At 40.8% G+C, this 18905-nt stretch overlaps 2 protein-coding genes across 4 annotated transcripts; one reads left to right on the top strand and one right to left on the bottom strand.

Annotated features, from left to right (window-relative positions):
* The first annotated feature begins 2241 nt into the window (after nucleotides 1-2241).
* Nucleotides 2242-5706, top strand: LOC127764010 (uncharacterized). The gene is made up of 6 exons (XM_052288816.1): nucleotides 2242-2673; nucleotides 2821-2980; nucleotides 3084-3266; nucleotides 3358-3441; nucleotides 4561-4642; nucleotides 4839-5706. Exons 1-6 carry the CDS (start codon nucleotides 2354-2356, stop codon nucleotides 5270-5272), a joined length of 1263 nt encoding a protein of 420 aa, XP_052144776.1. The 5' UTR covers nucleotides 2242-2353; the 3' UTR covers nucleotides 5273-5706.
* A 775-nt stretch (nucleotides 5707-6481) lies between these two features.
* LOC127762195 (uncharacterized) lies at nucleotides 6482-17976 on the bottom strand. Of its 3 annotated transcripts, none has more exons than XM_052286600.1 (21): nucleotides 16501-17976; nucleotides 15972-16265; nucleotides 15628-15882; nucleotides 15379-15511; nucleotides 15151-15290; nucleotides 14431-15064; nucleotides 14073-14137; nucleotides 13892-13993; nucleotides 13553-13695; nucleotides 12899-12954; nucleotides 11848-12503; nucleotides 11552-11742; nucleotides 11143-11437; nucleotides 10346-10633; nucleotides 10134-10243; nucleotides 9078-9408; nucleotides 8348-8749; nucleotides 7857-8091; nucleotides 7688-7754; nucleotides 6925-7098; nucleotides 6482-6857 (listed from the first exon to the last, which is right to left on the bottom strand). In XM_052286600.1, the coding sequence occupies exons 1-19, from the start codon at nucleotides 17926-17928 to the stop codon at nucleotides 7732-7734; spliced, it is 5781 nt and encodes a 1926-aa protein (XP_052142560.1). In that variant the 5' UTR covers nucleotides 17929-17976; the 3' UTR covers nucleotides 6482-6857; nucleotides 6925-7098; nucleotides 7688-7731. The 3 variants fall into 3 exon arrangements, with proteins under 3 accessions (XP_052142560.1, XP_052142561.1, XP_052142562.1); XM_052286601.1 differs by having other exon boundaries at nucleotides 6925-7026; XM_052286602.1 differs by lacking the exon at nucleotides 7688-7754.
* Between the last annotated feature and the right edge of the window lie 929 nt (nucleotides 17977-18905).

The following is an 18905-nucleotide window of genomic DNA, read 5'->3' as shown; positions in this document are numbered from 1 at the left end:
GTATTCGCAAAATCATTCAGCTATATGAAAAAATGCCTTAAGTGAGGCCGAGTTTAGTTCTAAATTTTTTCTTCAAACTTCCAACTTTTTCATCACGTCAAAACTTTCCTACACACACAAACTTTCAACTTTCCGTCACATCGTTCTAATTTTAACCAAACTTCCAATTTTAGCGAGAATTAAACACACCCTGAGTGAGTGAATGAGTGATACACTACAAAAATTGCTGACATTTTGGCTTCACTCTGGGTTCATTTAGAATAGCTAGCTACGGAAGCAGCGGTGCTGCAGCTATAGGAGTCAGCAAGCAGAATTATGCTAGGAGGGCTGTAGCGTTGCGGCTGTGCAGCTACATCCCAGCTGAACTGATCAGCCCCTCTATCCCTACGAATTTTTTTATTAAAACAAATCACATAAAACAGTGCTATTCATACCAAAACTATGGTCTGGGCTGAACAAGTACACATCACTCGCAGTGCCAGCTTGACAAGAAAAATTGAGAAACAGTGTTAGGCTCAGGCAGGATAGGAGAGTGACACATGCAGCTGCAAGAACAGCTCTACACTCTGCAGGTGTCCAGTAGACACCAGCTACAGGAGAGCCATTTGGCAACTGATGAAGGTGATATGATAGCGATCAATTAGTAACAAAAGCCTCTGCCTTTTCATTCTTCTTTCAATTAGTAGTAGCTGATGGCTAATCATCAATTTGCATAGTTGTTCAGGGACCAATAGTAGCCTAGCTTTTGTACTGATCTGAGCTAAGCTGGTCTGGGTGACTGGGTGTTTGGCCAATGGCCACTCATCTTGGGCCAGCTGCAGTCCACGTGGCGGGCTGTGGTTGGTTGGTGGGGGGATTTGGCCCCCACAGGAATCGGAAGGTGCTGCCCCCAACCTCTCCCCCCAAATCCGGAAAAATCCACCTTATCACTTGTGGCTCAACCCTCCACGTCTCTACACCTTGTCCATGCCACTCTCACATGGATTCAATGGCTCAAAAATCAATTCAAACGAAAAAAAATGGCTGAAAAATCATTTCAATAGAAAAAATAGGTACCAGTAGGTACTAGTACTAGTACATGTCGTGATGAGTTATGAGAAGAGGAAAATGGGTTTGGAGGATGAGTCTTAGGATATTTATGAACTGGAGTATGTGGTTGGATATTTCTTTCACAAGTTTAGTTGGATTGGATTGACTTAACTATGATGTAGATCAGTCGATTATATTATGACGGGGGTTACTAAGTCGATTATATTCATGAAATCGTCATTTTTCTTGTTTCGCTTCTGTTGAAAGAGTTTACACTCAAGTTACACTCAAGTTGTAAAGGTCACATTTTAAACATATATAAGTCATATGCGATCCAATTGCAATGGTTTACTCCATCCGTTCTAAAATATGAGAGGTTTTGGTTGATTGGGATTAGTACTACGAATATGGATAGACTATATGTCTACATTCATAATAATATAATATGTTCCATATAACTAAAATTTCTTATATTTAGGACGGAGTGAGTACTTATTGTTCTTTCATTGTAGCAAAAGGTACATGATGCATTTTTATTTTAGCTCAACGGAGATGCTTATGTACTTCATTTTTTTTCAATTGTTTAGACATCTTTAGACTGTCTTTTGCGGCTTCAAGGAACAAGCAATGAGAGCACAACACTCTTGTGAAAATGACATCCCAACCAGAAATCAACTAGGACTAAAACCATTATTAATAAGGGTCAACCAACACCCTAAAAAAAGCTAAACTCTTCTAGGAAATATAAACAATTGACCACCCACCATTGCTTTGTTAAAACATCATCTCAGCTCACCCCCATGGGGCCATTCATTAGTCTTTCTCAAAAATAAAAATCATTCACATCTACATTGAAGACCTAAACTAGTACTAAACTCCTCCCAAGAAGTCCTTTAGAAAATCTCCTTAAAAAAGAAGAAAAAAATAATGAAAGATGATAGGGAGATGCAAAGTCCATGCATCATGTCCACACCTCAATGACCCCCCTTCCAAGAAGTCCTTTAAAAAATCTCCTTAAAAAAGAAGAAAAAAAATAATGAAAGATGATAGGGAGATGCAAAGTCCATGCACCATGTCCACACCTCAATGACCCCCCTTCACTACTCACACACCACACCTTTTGCTTCTCCAAAGAAACCCAATAAATAAATAAATAAATAATAAGAGAGAGAGAGAGAGAAAAAAAAATAAAAATCGAGTCTTTAATCCCCTCCACGACTCGATAGGCCACAAAGCCCATTCCTTTCTTCCCCCCGCCCGATACGCCGCTCCGCCACCGTCGCCGCCGCCGCCGCCGCCGCCGCCGCGTCCGCGTCCGCCGCCGATGGGGTACGTGCTGTCGGCGGTGGCGAGGGTCCTGGAGCAGCCGACGGCGTGGGGCGCGGCCTGCGAGATGGCCGTGCTGGCCGGCCCGCTCTGGGCCGCCGCGCTCCTCGGCCTCCTGCTCGGCTGGGCGTGGCGCCCGCGCTGGGCCGCCGGCCTCGTCGCCACCGCCGACAGCCACCCCGCGCCGCCGACGTTCGCCACGTTGGAGTTCTGGAGGACCCAGCTCCCCGCCCGCATCCGCGCCCCGCTCGCGCAGTACGTCGGCGCCGCCGGCCCGGCGCCGCCGCCGCAGCAGGAGGACGACTCCTCCCTGCTTGGGTACGTAGGCCCACGAACTGTTCGGCGAAATGCGTCCCCGTGTTCGTGGTGTTGGTGCGGTGGTCAAAGCCGTATCGTTGAGTGGTGGATTTGGTGCGCGAAATTGGAGCGGGTCTTTGACCCTGTCGGTGCTTCTTGGTTTGACAGGTCGTCGGAGATGGCGAACGAGCAGCTGGCGGTGGGGAAGGATGACCTGATGAACCTCTGGAGGCTAGTGGAGGGCAGGGATGGCGGCCCGGCATGGATCAAGATGATGGAGAAGGCGCTGCCCGCCATGACCTACCAGGCATGGAGGAGGGATCCACAGGTGAATTCCACTTTCAGTGGACTGAATTCTTTGCTTCTTGTTGGTCTGAAGTGGTGAATGCTAATCCTCACTAGTTCTCGAATGATACTTTTGATGCAATCAGACTGGACCTCCACAATACCAGAGTAGTACTATATTTGAGAATGCAAATCCGGAGGAGGTGAGGGACTTCTTCGGCGACGATCAATTCCGGATGTCCAACAAGTGGGATGATATGCTTATCTATCATAAGACTTTGGAAGAGTGTCAGACAACAGGCACGATGAAAGTGCATTGGGTCCGCAAGGTTGATTATCTTGACATGATAGTAAATCGACTGAATTCTGTTTGTGCCTTTTGAGTGTTCTCATGCCTCTGCATTTTTCTTGCTGTTGCAGTTCCCCTTCTTTTGTAGTGACAGGGAGTACATCATTGCTCGTCGGATATGGAAACTGGGAGGTGCATACTATTGTGTTACAAAGGTAAAAACAAACATTGAAAAATTATTTTGGGTGTTGTCTGTGGGGGTTATAGGAGGACTTGCACTTGATCATTAGCATATGAATATCTGATTGTAGTGAATTTATGTGCATCAAACTTATACACTACAGTTGCCAACAATTCAAAAACATATATGCAACTTCTTTGGATAGATTTCGGTCTAGAGTCTTCCTGCTTTAACGCGTATGCAACAAAATGATCCTCTCAAAGTAAGTTATGCTGTACAGTTGTGCCTCCTTGGCTCTGTTCTGTTAAGAATAGGCTGAGCTAGGTGAATTCATTACTTTGCGTACTGCACAACTGTACCTTTTCTGATACTGAGAGGCCACATATAGAAATTCCAGCTGTTGTTTCTCAGATGTGCCGATATTTTTGAAACACTATATTTATCTAATGATGTTGACCTCAGGCCATTTTCTCCATCCTTGGAACACACTTATGAATATAGACTTGTAACATCATTGATGTCTTGATCTTAATGTTGAGTTGTTGACAGCAGAGATTCTCAAATCTCCATTTTTTAGTGGGAACACCCATGAGCATTAAGATATATTTAATAGGGAACCACCAAGTACAAAGCAAGGTGGGACTAGGAAGTAGTTGCTAATTTCCTACATCATTGTCAAACTTAGAAGTATGTCACATATCAGTTCTGGTTATCGGTTGTAAGTTATTGGACGATGCCTTCTGTACCTCATTAGAGAACATATGATCACTTCTTGCTTTAAATTCATTTCTCAGGTCACATTTCAGAAGTTTTGGCCTGCTTTCCTGAAATAACACACATTTTGTTTTGGCTGGAGGTTTCTTTTCGAGGCCTATTCATGCTTATTAATGACTTAACCTTGGTTCAAGATTGTTGTTTAGGATATTTACCCTGCATAAAGTGACTCAGTAAGATGTATCTCTGAACTAAAGAGAGTATTACCATTGAACAAAGGTTAAATGGACTTTTTTACAGAGTAAAAATAAATTGTTGATTATTCATAGTTTTGCCTAGGCAAGTTCAACTTGCATTGCTTGAATCACTAGTGTGCGCATGTGAACACAGAGTTGACTAGCTCAGCAATTTACATGTATGTGTTTTGTGCATTGTGCAGGGTGTGCCATGCTCATCCATCCCACGTCGTAACAAACCTCGTAGAGTAGATGTATACTATTCAAGCTGGTGCATCCGTCCAGGTAAGCCAATTTCCTTGACTACTCTGTTTTCCTTTGAGCCTTATGAGGTGAAATGTATACTGTTTTGAGTAATGGGTCTGAACCAAAAAAAGAACAACGCAGAAGAGGAGAAATGGATGAGTAGACATATTTCTCTATTTTTTTTCTTTGTGGGCAGTTTGGTAACTGGTTTTTTTTTCATCTGATCTTTGAACAGTGGAATCAAGAAGAGGGAACAGTGGATTGACGGCTTGTGAGGTTCTCCTGTTTCACCATGAGGACATGGGTATTCCCTATGAGATTGCAAAGATTGGCATTCGGCAGGGAATGTGGGGGTGTGTAAAGAGAATCGAACCTGGACTTAGGGCCTATCAGAAAGCGAGAGCTGCTGGGGAGCCATTGTCTCAGAGTGCCTTGATGGCGCATATCAATACCAAGGTTGGTGACAATTTTGTTCGTGGATTGGAATCCAACGATGATCAGTCAGATATTGTGGAAGCAGAAGAGAAACCCGCGAAAAACCGAGTAGCAAGGTTCCTTGTGCTCGGTGGAGCTGTTGCTCTGGCTTGCACTCTTGATCAAGGGCTGTTGACCAAGGCTCTCATCTTCGGTGTTGCACGGAAATTTGTAGGGCAGAGGAACACATTGTAGCATTACCTGATCTCTGTCACTAATCCTCTGAGCCAATCTGCTTATTGGATGAACACTGGCACACTCACTGTCTTGGCATGGAGGAATTGAGGAGGAGATGATGATCCAATGGCTGACTTTGGCCTGTGGCACATGCCATGATGCCATTGAGGGCAGATGAAGGACTTCGATGTATATACAACGCCGGCTGTTGGATAATGAGAAAGAGAGGCAATGGAGTGAAAAATCTGTACTTTTACATTTGGAAAAGGAATTCCAGCTATATATTACGTGGAGCCTTTGTTTCTTGTAATCTGCTACTATGTGGAGTAAATCAGAGGACTCGCAAAGTCATATATAAACATTTACTTTTGCTCTTTACGCAGAATCGAGATGTTGTAATGGTGAAAACGAATGAAACACCATTTCGATCAAATTCATATACATTTTTCAAATTCTAACATGAATTCGAAATACATGTAGATTTTGGAAGTTCAAAGGTTTGATGTCTAATGGATCAAAGTGTAAAACCGAGCGGTGCACGGTGACGATTGACGAAGACGATGTGCTTTTAGCCTTTACATTGATTTTTGTCCCTTTTTTTCAGAGAAAATCAACCTGTTTATAAACGGATGTGCTTTGAGCCTTTCCATTGATTTTTGTCCCCTTTTTCAGAGGAAATCAACCTGTTTATAAACGCTAGGAAGAATGTGATGAAGTCCTTGCTGATCAATCGAATATAAATGCATGTTTATTTGTTCAATCTTCACGCCAGTGCTGCTCCCGCAAGACTTGTTTTGATTGCGATTTTTTTGGGTGTGTGTGGGTGATCATTCATCATCTCGTCAAAAGTTTCTTGTTGTTTTGAGATGAAAAATGACATTGCTGGGAAAACATCACAAGATGCAACGCTGAACAATATTTTGCAGCAACGACAAGTTTTACTCTCTCCATCCCAAAAAACAACTCAACTTAAGATAGGATAAGATATATCCTAGTACAATTAATCTTTGTTCCCATCCTGAGTTAAGTTATTTTAGAACAGAGGGAGTATGGATTATGCGTACCTCAGCTGGCAAGCTACCACTTAAAAAAAAAAATTCTACATCATCATCATAAGCTACCACTTCAAAAAAAAAAAATTCTACATCATCATCATTGCTTATCTAACTCGTTATAAGCTATTTTTTAGGTTTATAATATATAATATTTAATTCATACCGATAAACGATTGTCCATAATCTATCAATCACATCCATAAAGAACAGAGCACTGTGCATATGTACTACAAGTGTTGATATCATTGCTCAGTTGATCAAAATCATGTAATGTCTCATATGCTATACATCGCAGAGTTCCTGTGTACTTCACATTTTACACAAAAAGAAAAGTCGAAACGCAAGAAAGTCATGTAATGCTAAGTGTAAGGATGGCGTCATCACGTGTTCGCTCTGTACAGAAATACTTCATGATGAATTGCCCCCCAAAAAATTTTCTATCGCATTAGTTTTTTTGTGTTCTAAGTTAAAGCTTCTCAGGGTCACCTGATCTAGTTGCCCTTCTCCGCTCCCGCCTTTGCCTTGAGATCTGGTATTCATCTCCCCAGCTGAAAGATAACGAGATTAGAAAAGAAAAACATTGACCAAATGAAGAGAAAAAAAAAAGATAGTGACCTTCAACAGATGTTCCGTGGGAGAAGAATTGCACTACTCCAAACAGCCTTAATGCATCACCAAGATGAGAATTGAGTACAAAGGAAGAGCAGCACAACCACACTGGCAAATCAATGATCAGTTGAAAGTTGAAACATGATGGCTCGATCCAAATCAGTTTGTATCAGTTCGAATCTGGTTTCAGCAAGGAACCCAAAAAACAGCTTATTATCTATTACTTCAAAGAAAAATAGAGCAAATCCATAATGATTGCAGCGTGTATAAACCAGTACAATAGGAATTGGAAACCCTATCGATATTCCACCTATAGTTCAAAAACACTGCATGCGAATAAATCTAGACGGCACTATCTATTTTCAAGTCTACTCCAGATCTAGCAATTTCAAAGCTTATTCGTGCTTTCATTTTTGCATGCCTAAATTGATTTCCAACTTCCAGGTGTCCTCTGCTCACATTTTCTATTGATCATGGTGATGATGAGGGCCCTAAATAGTTCTGATAGGTTTAACATAGATGATATATTATTCTTATTAAGTTACAGAAAAATGTAAGGTTCAGACGTTCAGTTTAAGCCTTGCATTGTGCTCTGCTGTGCTACACTGTGGGACCATGAAGATTTGCTAAGCAATACATTTGACATGGTTTTCCAAAGGCCACAAAATGTCAAATTAACTTTGAATGGATTCAAAGATTAATCGCAATAATGACTCCATACATGAGAAAAAACAGACAAAAACCCTATACTAACAGAGTTACCACTTACCATTGTAAGAATTGTCAAATTCATACCATATTATATTTACACTATCACACTTGATTATTCTGAGAACCTACAGAAGAATAAAGAAACATAAATAGAGCAAACAAAATTCAAAATGGAGTACATAGAGTGCCATTGTTATTTATTTAATCAATGTGAAGCGCAAACTCACTCAACATGCTTGACTTTGGCAGAACTCGGTTCCCTGATCTTTTTGATCTTGGTTCCTTCATTTGCCATATTCTCTGGGGTTTTTCAGTTCTAACTGAATGCTTGCTGGATTCTCCCATCGTGGTTGTTCTCTTCTGTATCTTTTCATGATATATCGCTGGTGGTGAAAGCCTCAATGGAGGTACAGTTTCTATATGCAAACTCTGTGGCCTCTGAAGATGATTCAGTATTTCATACTGCAAAAAGGAGAATCGATTTGTTACAGAATTACAGTACTATCCTGTAGGCCACGTTCACTTGGAACGTATCAGCTTAGATGAAACAGTAATAAATTTAAAATACTATAAAAGTGGAGTAGATTGCCATATTCAACAAGAGTACAAGGTTATAACTTGATCAAGGCTTCCAAGTATAACTGAAATCAGTTCTACTCATTGGAAAAACTTTTGGATGTAGTTGACATATGTATGATAAGTGGAAAGATATTATTACCCGTGACATCTGCTGAAGCCCACGAGATCTGTCGACATGATCTGTTTCATGAGTATGATAGGTGCCATGTGATACCTCGCTTTCAGCCCCAAAATGTTTCCCAAGCCCATTCTCAGATATAGGTGATTTGTTTTGGGCTTGTGTATTACTAGTTGAAAGACAAATTGGGCATCCATCTTTGGAATCCCTATTGGATGACTTACTTTGTTCAGACTCACATTGGAGATGAGTTGCATGTCCACAACTGAATACTCGTATTGCTGAAACAGCACTTTCTTTTGAAAGAGAGCAGTTGCATATGCAACATACAAAAGTCTGTGGAGCAAGTCCATGGCAAACCCCTCTCTTTAGTAAGCTCAAGGTGTAGAATGAATCATCCTCAATTACTGACTTGGCTGTTTCCTGCAGGCAGGTGCATAAGAAATCAGAGAAGAAATATATATCTTCAATAGGGTCCACCCCTATTGTTTCCCTAAAAAAGGGTATCAAGGGAGCTAGAAACTCTTTTCTATCAAACAAAATATAAAAGTTCATTTACCCCAGCAATTGCAGTAGCAAACAAGCGTTCAATTTAAAACAACACTAAAGTCTGTCGATCATTTAAGCGATGTGTACTTCAGGAATTTCCTAATGATTTTACATTACAGCAGCATGGAAAAGCCTAAAGCATTGCTGGTCTGCTATAGCAGCAAGTAAATTGCGTATGGGATAAAAATCAATATGGACATACCAGTATTCTTTTTTCATAAAGATACATAGACAGCATTCTATGTATAACGAGCTTAAAATCACCAAACTCTTGACTCCTGTTGTCAGATAATAGCTTTCCCATGATTGCTGGTAAGGGTATATGTCCAGCCATTGCCTCGATTATTTCTCCAACAAACTGCGAAAATACTCTCCGCAGGGCATTCAAGCACCTCTGATAAGCTGAAATCCTTGTTTTTCGTGAGAATCCTTTGTCCTTTGGCTGTCTATTCGATGTTTCACTCCCATTAGACCTGACACCTTTTCCATTTACATCCTTGCTTCCATACAATTTTTTCAGGGGCTCTGAGAAGCTGAATTGATAACATAACAACATTGATGTCAATACATCTATCAGAACACAAGACAGATATCTTTGTATGACCACAACAAGCAACAAACATGACAAATCATACGACTGTAAAGAAAGCCTTATGCAATTCCAATATTATAGGTTGATTATATCCTTTTGAGAGTGCCAATTAATCTAATGAAAATTTATCATAAGAAAAAATTAAGGCCTTGTTTGATTTTTTTTGTCTGAATTCACAATGGACAAAGGCACTGATCATGCTTACTATCTGTTATGACTCACAAATTGAGGCCACTGTAGAAAAAGTTCAATAGATACAATTCAGCATCATCAGTTCATGCCCAACACTCTCAATGCACACTTATGTATGTGGACATTGAATTTACCCTCTATATTTGGATCTGAAGTATACATGGTAACAACTCCCTATAAGTGTTTAAGAGCATGCCTAGTGAGAAAACTGAACGGTACAATTTTCATGAGAAGGGGTAGAACAGCAGTCTAACAGCCTAGTGAGAAAACTGAACGGTACAATTTTCATGAGAAGGGGTAGAACAGAAGTCTAACAGCTTGCAAGATGTCACAGGTTCATATTCCAAGGAACAAGGAAAAATCTTACACCATAAAATGCTACTAACAGACCAGCAACTGAGATGACAAAAATTATATTTGAAACTTATAAATATGAATAACGTAACGTAGTATTAATATGTTAGCGTAACTTACGAGTCAAGCAGTTGGAACCAAAGGGACTGGGACTCCTCTGGGTTCAATCTTTGTGAATTCCTTTGACACAATCCGATGGCAGCACGTAGTGCATCAAGCACAGGATGAGCCTTCAAAATAAAAAAATATTGAATATGTTACCTACTTACCATGTATACAACGGAGGTTGTCCAAGCAAGCATTTAAATGAGCAGGAGAAAAAAAAGAAAGACCTCACTCATTTTTAGAACAATGTCTGGCTGCTCTATCTCAGATATACTTTTTGATGCAATCCCAGAGAAAGCATTTTCCACTGAAGAAATAAATAGGTTGATTTTCTCATCAAGACCTGCTAGAATAAGTGCCAGTGCACTCCCAACATCACCAACTCTCTCTTGCAAGAATGCAGCAGCATCTGTAATCCCATAATCTAAACAAAGATGCAAACACCGCTCCAATCTGTAACTGTCAAAAGTCTCCAGAAACTTCAAAACAGACCTTCGCTCGTACTGACATAGAAGCTGTGCAAGAAAGATTTTTTTTTTTTAGTAATAGTTAGGATGAAGATAACACACAAAATTGTTGTGATCACCACAAAATTTCAATTACATACTGCACACAATTACTTTTATATATCAGAATTTTCAATATCATAAGACAAAAAAACAAAGCAAAACTATAATATTCACAACAAAATGGAGAACTGTAAAGTACTGATTTCATGGACAGTTGCAGGCGTAATCAGACTCCAAAGCTCTACAAAACCATAAGACAATCAACCTTCAAGAGAATTGACCACCATGTGCAATATGATGGACAAGGTACCCTTCATGTTCTATTATTGGCACACTGCCTGTGGCTATGCTCTACAGAGACACAGCAGATGTGGCCATAAAGAACACAATTTTTCCAGCCATGACATTTCACCAGACTCTTTTCATTTGGAACAAACAATCAGACCTAAGACCTGAACAGTTGAAAAGTCCATCGACATATTTGGTTTCTAAAAAGAAAAAATCAATACATTTACCTCCAGATAGAGTTCAACAATCTCATCAGTCATAATAACAGGATTGCGGTCCAACAACTTGGGAAGATTTGAAAGTCTCTGTATATAAAATTCAAGTTCACGGGATGAGTATTGAAGTTCAACTGTGCTATTTTTTCTGGCATTGAGTTCACTGAAATTCAGTTTTCCTGACAAGTGCACTTCAATTGCAGTTTTCAAGAAAAGAAAGAGGCTGTGGTGATCAGAATGAAGCTCTGATAATATTTTCTGGATCTCATCGTGGAAATGATCAATGACCAAGACAAAAGCGCACTCCCTGAGAAGAGGCATAGGGAAGAAAATGAGTGCATTCAGTAGAAAGACAAACAAGCAGGCATGAATCTAGTTGACGAATATGTGATCTACTTGTTAGATGAATTATCAATTTCACCTGCTTAGCTTGACTAGCTCAGGAAAATGAGATATTACTGAGGAACGAAATGACGAAGCTTCATAATCAGCCAATTCGGATAGCTTTTTGTTAATGAAGATAAAAGCATGGAATGGTTCCAGTGTATCCTTCATGTAACTTTCTAAAGCAGGCAAATTTTGCTTTCTGGTCATATATATCAATCCACAAGCCTGTACAGTAACAAGATTATTCAGTCATAAACTAAAAGGCATTTGTGAGCGTGTGCCATAGCCCATAGCATAGAATTCAACTGTCAAAGTGTAATGTTCACGAACCTGGTGAAAATGAGCGTCTAAGCAAATATGCAACACATAATCAGAATTCCAATCAGTTTGAGGAACTGCATCGAAGAGCTGAAGAACTTCCTTTTCTTTTTGAGTTGGTGTTTTCTTATCATCAGATGACAGGATATTGGATGAAGTAAGATATCTGAGGATGTGCCTAACAACTCTTTGAGATGCTTTTGCCCTTTTGTGGGAAACAAAAAAAGACACAAACTCGATTAGATAACCAAAGTCCTTCTCTGAAGGCCAAATTTCTGACTCAGCCGCTCCAATAACAATTGAGTGAATAGCCTCATTTTCCAAACCAACAATATCCACAATGGTGTCCACCACATTTTGTAACATAATATTTTCACTGTCAGGGCTTCCAATATTAATATTGTCTCCATCCTCTGAGACATGTGCATCAGGAGTACTAGATGGGTTGTCTCTAGGTTCAAATCTCTCATGTGCAAAGGCACATTTGAGAACTTCCAAAGCAGCTTCAGTATCCATCCATAGTAGATAGCATATGTTTGGGCATTTTTCACTGGAGGATTTGAAGCTCTTGTATACATCAGTACTGGAAGTCTTAGACTCCTCAAGCAAAAATTGCAATAGTTCTTCTCGTACTGAATGAAGGCGGGATTGGGGAATTGTCCCGTGCCCTGAAAAATAAATCATGTGGAAGTATCTCATCAATATTTTTTTTAAAAAAATAAGAACATTCTATACAGCAGCTTCATGTGTATTCCTGGTTCTACAAGTAATCTTGATGGGAAACAAGTATACATCCTTATGAGAATGACATAGTACCTACATCTCATGGTAGAGAGACCCAAAAGGCCTACTCATGGTAGACTTGAATTCTCTAATTTTACAAAAAAGTAGTTCAGATTTTAGCATATAGTTTTATTAGAGCATTTTACAATTCACAAGTTTCCAGGCCTAACACAAGACACAGCGGTGTAGCACAGGAAAAAACATAGTTTATGGTCCAACTACTAACCTAGCATTAATTCATGAGAGTAAATTGTTTTTCACAAATGGTATAGACGCTAACCTGGAGGAAATGCTAAGCCCTGAAAGCAATACTTCAGGTAAACAAGCATCCTGTAGCTGTTTCAGCAAAGAATAATTATAGGGTAAGAGATTAGCTATATGTGCAGTACTAGTAAGGTCTTACAAAAGTATAATGGTGAGTATGTAGCAAAACCAAGCAAGTCCACAACTCCACATAGTATTGTTCATCCTTGCCTCCATTTGAAAGAAGCAAATATTTGTCGTTACATACTGTCAGCCATTTTGTGCATGCTCATGCATAAAGGTTTTTTTTTTCTCACGCAATCAAGACCATCTAAGTCGCATTCTAAATCATCCGTGTAAATAATAGCAAGGTAATCAATGCTATTATTTGACTGATTAATGCAATTTACTCAAACACGGTTTTATCAGAAACTTCAGGATAATGAAACTATCATGTTAAAGTCACATGTGTGTAACTTTTAGACAAATGAAAATAACTTATGATCATGGGGTTTACTAAGGTTCATCAAATCATTTTTTTTCCTGAACACATATTTATCAGGAACTTCAGAATAATAAAAATATGCTCATCTAACATACCAAAAACTGAAGAACGCAGTACACATAATTATCTTGTTTATGAACATAATTTTATGGGCTTTTAGACAAGTATTGCCACAAAACGACGTACCAAGTAGAAGCACCTTCTTTTCTACTAGCGTTCTGAATGACAGATAAAAGCTCCTCTAGAGGTGTGCGGAAATCTTTCAGACCTTGGTTGAACAAATAAATTAGTGCACCATACAACCCGTGTTCACGACACAGTCGGACTACCTGAATATAACAGAAGCATAACAAATTGAGTCAGCCTTATAATTGTTCAACACAATATTCTGAATTCCAAACTTTGATGGAAACAAAAGAAGTTGAAAATTTTTATGAGGCATGACATTTTATCAGTCAATATATGCAACAGAACATGCGTGATAAGCGATGTATTTCTTACACCTTAAATGCAAATTATGTATACCTGATTAAAATCCAATGAAGAAATATCCATATGAAGAATGCATTGTTCAACTCGCTGCAACCATCCTTTGCTACTATAATGCTCTACTAGTGCTTGCATAATCTGCAAATCAGATTGGAGGAAATGTATATTCATTTGAAGACTTCTGTGTTAACATTAGTAAACCCTTGATGTTGCTCACCTCAGGTGGCAAAGAGCCAAGCATATCCTTCAATATATAGGGCTCTAGCACCTCCAGAAACATACCTGCCATCGATGCCATGTCAGCCTTTTCAAGTTATAGCAGCAATTTAACAGCAAAAACATGTACATGCACTATCTAATCAACCAGCACAAGACATATGCAAACAAATAGGCAATGAATTAAGGAAGTGCAGTAAGTATAAAAGAAGATCTAGATACACTCGATGAACAAGGAAGGACTGCAAATCAACTTCCACAGGTATTTAGCAAAAATAAGGCATGAACAAAGTAAAACTTCAGAGGTAAACCAAAAGGAAAGGTTACTAGTCCTTGTGAGCAAATTAAAACAAGCGTACCTCCACTTTTTGCCGCAACAAACTTAGAAAAGACTGTGTCGAAAAGGATGTCATTTCGTCCAATATGAACACAAAACTCAACTGCAACCCCCCCTACACGTGCATACTGTTCCTCTCTCTGTGTCAGCAGGGACCTATCAGCATCTACCAGGCCATCTGATGCACCCCCTTTTCCAGTATGGCTTGACAAAGCAATTGAAATGTATTCAAATACATAATGTATATATGACAGCAGCAACTCTACTAAATATGGCATTATGGCTTCTCGTATAGAATCAACTGTTCTCGGGAGATCAACAACACCCTGTGTCTGGCCATCATAAAGTTTCATAGCCATGTCCAGTGCACCCATCCAATCACCAGCTCTCTTTAGTGCTTCAATCCGCTCCTTCCATGGAAGAAGTCGGGAAACTGTGAGGAAATTTGGCCCAAGAATATACACCGTAGCACCTCTTACTGCTACCGAATTGTTAAAATGCTTCTCCGGGTTGCCAAACCTGTTAGAAAAATGTGTATGGTATAGTATGCTTTCATCGAAGATATAACCATCAAGAACAAATACAGTCCTGCGAAGCTCATTGCCATCTTTGGAGAACAAACAGAGCTGCCCTCGCAAATTAAGTACAACCAACATCTGGGAAAAAAAATAGTGATGTGATTTTACACCTAAAAAAAGAGCACACACTAAATGGATTATGGAAGAGTGAGCTTTTAGCATACTTGATCATCTAACCAGGCAACACCAATCGCTGCACTATCAATCTTCCATTCTTTATGTTTAATCATCTTTGATTTAACAAACTTTGCCACTTGAACTTGACGATCCCATGCAAGTGCAAGCCATGATACTTGTTCTTCAACTATGGTGTTGTCATATTAGTCCATGAAAATACAACATAATAATTTAGACAGCAATCAATGCCCACAGATAAGGCCACCTAATCTTACCAATTGATGGTGAATCACTCGAGGATGTTGTATATTTCCATGCAGCATATGCAATGGAACCCTCCCGTGCTCCATCTGGTCTAGAGAAGGTTTCAATATGGTCAACATGATCAATATTGGTACGGAGCCTAACCTAACAGAAGAAACACAGAACATCGTAACTAAGAAAGAGTTCAGATGGTAATGAGCTCACATACATACGGCAAAAAAGTTATAAAATGCTTCTAGAATTATATAAATGATTTGTACCACAAGAGCATGTTGGTGCATAATAAACATGACTACTACACCATCCTCTATTGGAGAAGAACCTTCATTGAAAAACTTCCACCCAGAATCAACTCCGACTACACCTCCAACAACACCTCCCATCATGCTGCTAAGACCACCACCAGACGAGGTTGTCAGGTTTCCCTGGGTAGAAGAGTTGCTAGAACCAAATGATTCATCCACTAGAAGAGGACAGGCTGAGAGCACAATTCCGGTGTTTCCGTCAAAAAGGCGCTGGCAAATTGTAGCTAACTTTTATCAGGCCAGACATATATTCAGTAGGGGATCAAGTAAGTATACACGTTGGAAATAATGATCCATACCTGGGTTCCCTTGATGGTCAAGCGATTGATTACTGGAATAATGGAAAATGTGTGCAACAGCACTAGCCCTTTTGAATCACCAGTGATGGCTTTAGATTGGCGGATAAAGCAAGCATGCACTACGGGTGCTGTGTGCTCACCATATATAACTTTTGCAGCTGTACCTTTCTGTACATCCCAGATTGTCATATGGCCATCATTGTATCCTACTAGAAGAAGATCACCTTGTTGGTTGAAGCACATGGCAGTCACCGATGATTGAGTTTTCTCACCTTGGTTCCAAAAGAAAAGCATCTGGAATCATAAAATCAGTATTTATGGTAACATTGTTTATGAAACTTCAGAACCTATCTATAGGATAGCTATACTTATTTTCAACTCAAGGAAGACAAGACTTCCAATATGTCTAGCACTAAGTGTTATCTAAATATTCATCTTTGAGTCCACATAATACTGAATAGTCTTAAACAACATTCGATTTATAGCATGAACTAAACAATAGTTATTCGCAACAGTACCAACGACTAACCTTTGCATCTGTATCGTCAGCTTGGTGGATGGAATATTTGCTTGGTATAACAATGACAGATCCTTTAGACATTCCCAATGCTATATAGCTCTTATGAACTGTCATCACCTGGGGAGAGCCATGGTCCTGTCCAAATGACTGGGAGGACATGGCACGAGTTATAGGGTTGTCAACCTCAATCTGCATGTAACCAATAGCTGGTTGGCCCCTTCCAATCCCCTCCAGATGCATGGGTTGTGCTGCTGCTCCTTCCTCCCAGTGCTGCCCGAAAGAAGCCTGCCTCTTCTCAAGCTCCTCCGCCTGCTCCAGTGGTTTCATTGACAACTTAGGCCTTTTCTCCACAATCTTCTCAGTTTTCCTGCTAATCTCCAACCTCTCTTCGATTGCCTTATCAATAATGCTCTCAGATTCCGAATGCTCTTCCACAGAGGTTTCGGATCTTTCAGATTCCTGCTCATCATCAACATCTTCCTCGCAAGCAGCCCCACCCTGATCCTCAACATCACCAAATTCTACTAAATTTTCATCGGCGGTTCGGTCATCTACATGTTCCTCATCATCGAGACCAATTTGATCCGCAGGTCGATCAGTTTCTGCCAAACTTTCACCTCCAAGTTGCTTATGCTCGTTGATATTCTCGGCAACAGCAGAATCAGCAGCAACTTCTTCCACCGACTCAGTGGGCTCAGATTTTTCTTCGAACCGCACCTCTTCTCCATGTTTGTCCGCTTCCAATTCTTCATCACCACTCCCACTGGTAGCTTCCTTGCTCACATCCGCATTCCCTTCCGCATTAGCCTTCTCCGCTACTCCCGCTTCCGAATTTCCAGCGGAAGGAAACTCCTCAGAGACTTCGGAACCGGAGCCTTCGTCTAGAAGCTTCTCGATGGGCGCGGAGGCGGAACGCCGGGACTTGATGGCAGCGGCATGGGGGGTGAGGACAGCGCGGGACGCGGCGGCGGCGGCGGCGAGAGCGGCGCCGGGCTTGGGGCTGGGCCGGACGCCGCGGAAGAGCGAAGGGAGAGGCTTCGACGAGGAAGACGAAGCGGCGTTGTTCGAGAAGGTTCTCGAGACGAGGGAGGAGAGCGTCGCCGACGGCGAGGCGGATGTGGATCTCCTGGGCGAAGGGGATGGGGAAGGCGAAGGTTTAGGGGACGGAGCTGGGGCTCGGATGCTGGCTAGGGTTTTGAGCTGGGAGATGGGGCTAGGTCGAGCGGGCGGCTCGTCGGTGTCGGAGGAGGAGGAGGAGAGGAGGAGGAGGAGGTCGTCGACGGCGCGACGGTGATCGGCGGCGCCGTCGCCATCGGGTTCCGAGACTGAGGAGGAGGTGGGGGAGGAGGGGAGGAAGGCGTCTAGGTCGAGCTCCTGCGACGGCGGTGGCGGCGGAGGTTGGGACGGCGGCGCCATCGCCGGCGATGACGTCGACATGGAGGAGACCGGAATTGTGAACTGCTTCCCCTTGTGTCGTTTTGTTGTATTGGACAAGAGGTTGGATTGCAACCGGACCGGGACGTCACGGGCCTATAATCTTTGGGCCTAGTTCATAGTGGGCCGAAACTGTACACCGTTGCGTAAGCCCACCATTTCTTCTCTTACAGCTGTATTGCCCGCTTGCCAAGCACTAACATGTGTTTGGGTAATGGGAAATTGGGGTGGGATTAGAATTGAGAAATGAATGAAGGGTTAGGATTAAATGGAAGAGAGAGAATGAATGGCTAGGATTTAAAGATATTTTTTGTTGGGTGGGTAATCATTTCCCTATCCCATTAGCCAAACAGGGCCTAAGCCCGTTAAGGCCCCATCTGAAATGTAGGAATTTTAAAGAATTTTGAATAAAATCCTGAGACAATCTTATAAGTGTCCTGCATCTCGATCGAAAGAATCATAAATTTTATCAAAACTTTGAGATTCTCTGTTAAGGATGACATATTTTGATCATGATTTTTCCCCTCCTCTATACTTATACTCCATCTATCCTAAAATATAACAACATATTACTAAATCATCCTAATACTTAAAAAAAGATAGAAGTTTATCCAGATTCGTAGTAGTAAGATGTGTCTAATTTAATACTATGTTTACTATATTTTAAGGCAGATCGAGTATTGTGTTTAAAACGTAAGCTTCGAGAATCTTAAGATAAGCAAAACATACTAGGAAGGGTTTGTTTTATTAGCCATTAATTGCAATGAAAAACGGACATGGGCGATATAATTTTTGATGAATATATCACGTCCATTCATTTGGTGCATACTTGCATACCACATGGAATTAATAAATATATTTTGTAGCCAATGATTAATTGATGAAAGGAAACATAAAGCATAAAATCAACATAGCTCAAATGAGAAACTTGCTAGGCTTGATGTCTAATCATCACCAACCTTGAATTATTTCCAGACGAA

This window comes from Oryza glaberrima, chromosome 2 (assembly GCF_000147395.1).
Source record: "Oryza glaberrima chromosome 2, OglaRS2, whole genome shotgun sequence".
NCBI classification, from domain to species: domain Eukaryota; kingdom Viridiplantae; phylum Streptophyta; class Magnoliopsida; order Poales; family Poaceae; genus Oryza; species Oryza glaberrima.
This window is presented reverse-complemented; position numbering and strand designations above follow the sequence as displayed.

What these genes read in the sequence shown, in the direction of transcription:
- LOC127762195 (XM_052286600.1), bottom strand. Translation starts at nt 17,928, where the DNA reads ATGTCGACGTCATCGCCGGCGATGGCGCCGCCGTCCCAACCTCCGCCG. An exon ending in AAAGAAGGTGCTTCTACTTG is followed by an intron (nt 12,955 to 13,552) that starts GTACGTCGTTTT and finishes TTGCTGAAACAG; the next exon opens with CTACAGGATGCTTGTTTACC. An exon ending in GCCAAAGTCAAGCATGTTGA is followed by an intron (nt 7,755 to 7,856) that starts GTGAGTTTGCGC and finishes ATTCTTCTGTAG; the next exon opens with GTTCTCAGAATAATCAAGTG.
- LOC127764010 (XM_052288816.1), top strand. Translation starts at nt 2,354, where the DNA reads ATGGGGTACGTGCTGTCGGCGGTGGCGAGGGTCCTGGAGCAGCCGACG. An exon ending in GACGACTCCTCCCTGCTTGG is followed by an intron (nt 2,674 to 2,820) that starts GTACGTAGGCCC and finishes TTGGTTTGACAG; the next exon opens with GTCGTCGGAGATGGCGAACG. An exon ending in CATACTATTGTGTTACAAAG is followed by an intron (nt 3,442 to 4,560) that starts GTAAAAACAAAC and finishes TGCATTGTGCAG; the next exon opens with GGTGTGCCATGCTCATCCAT.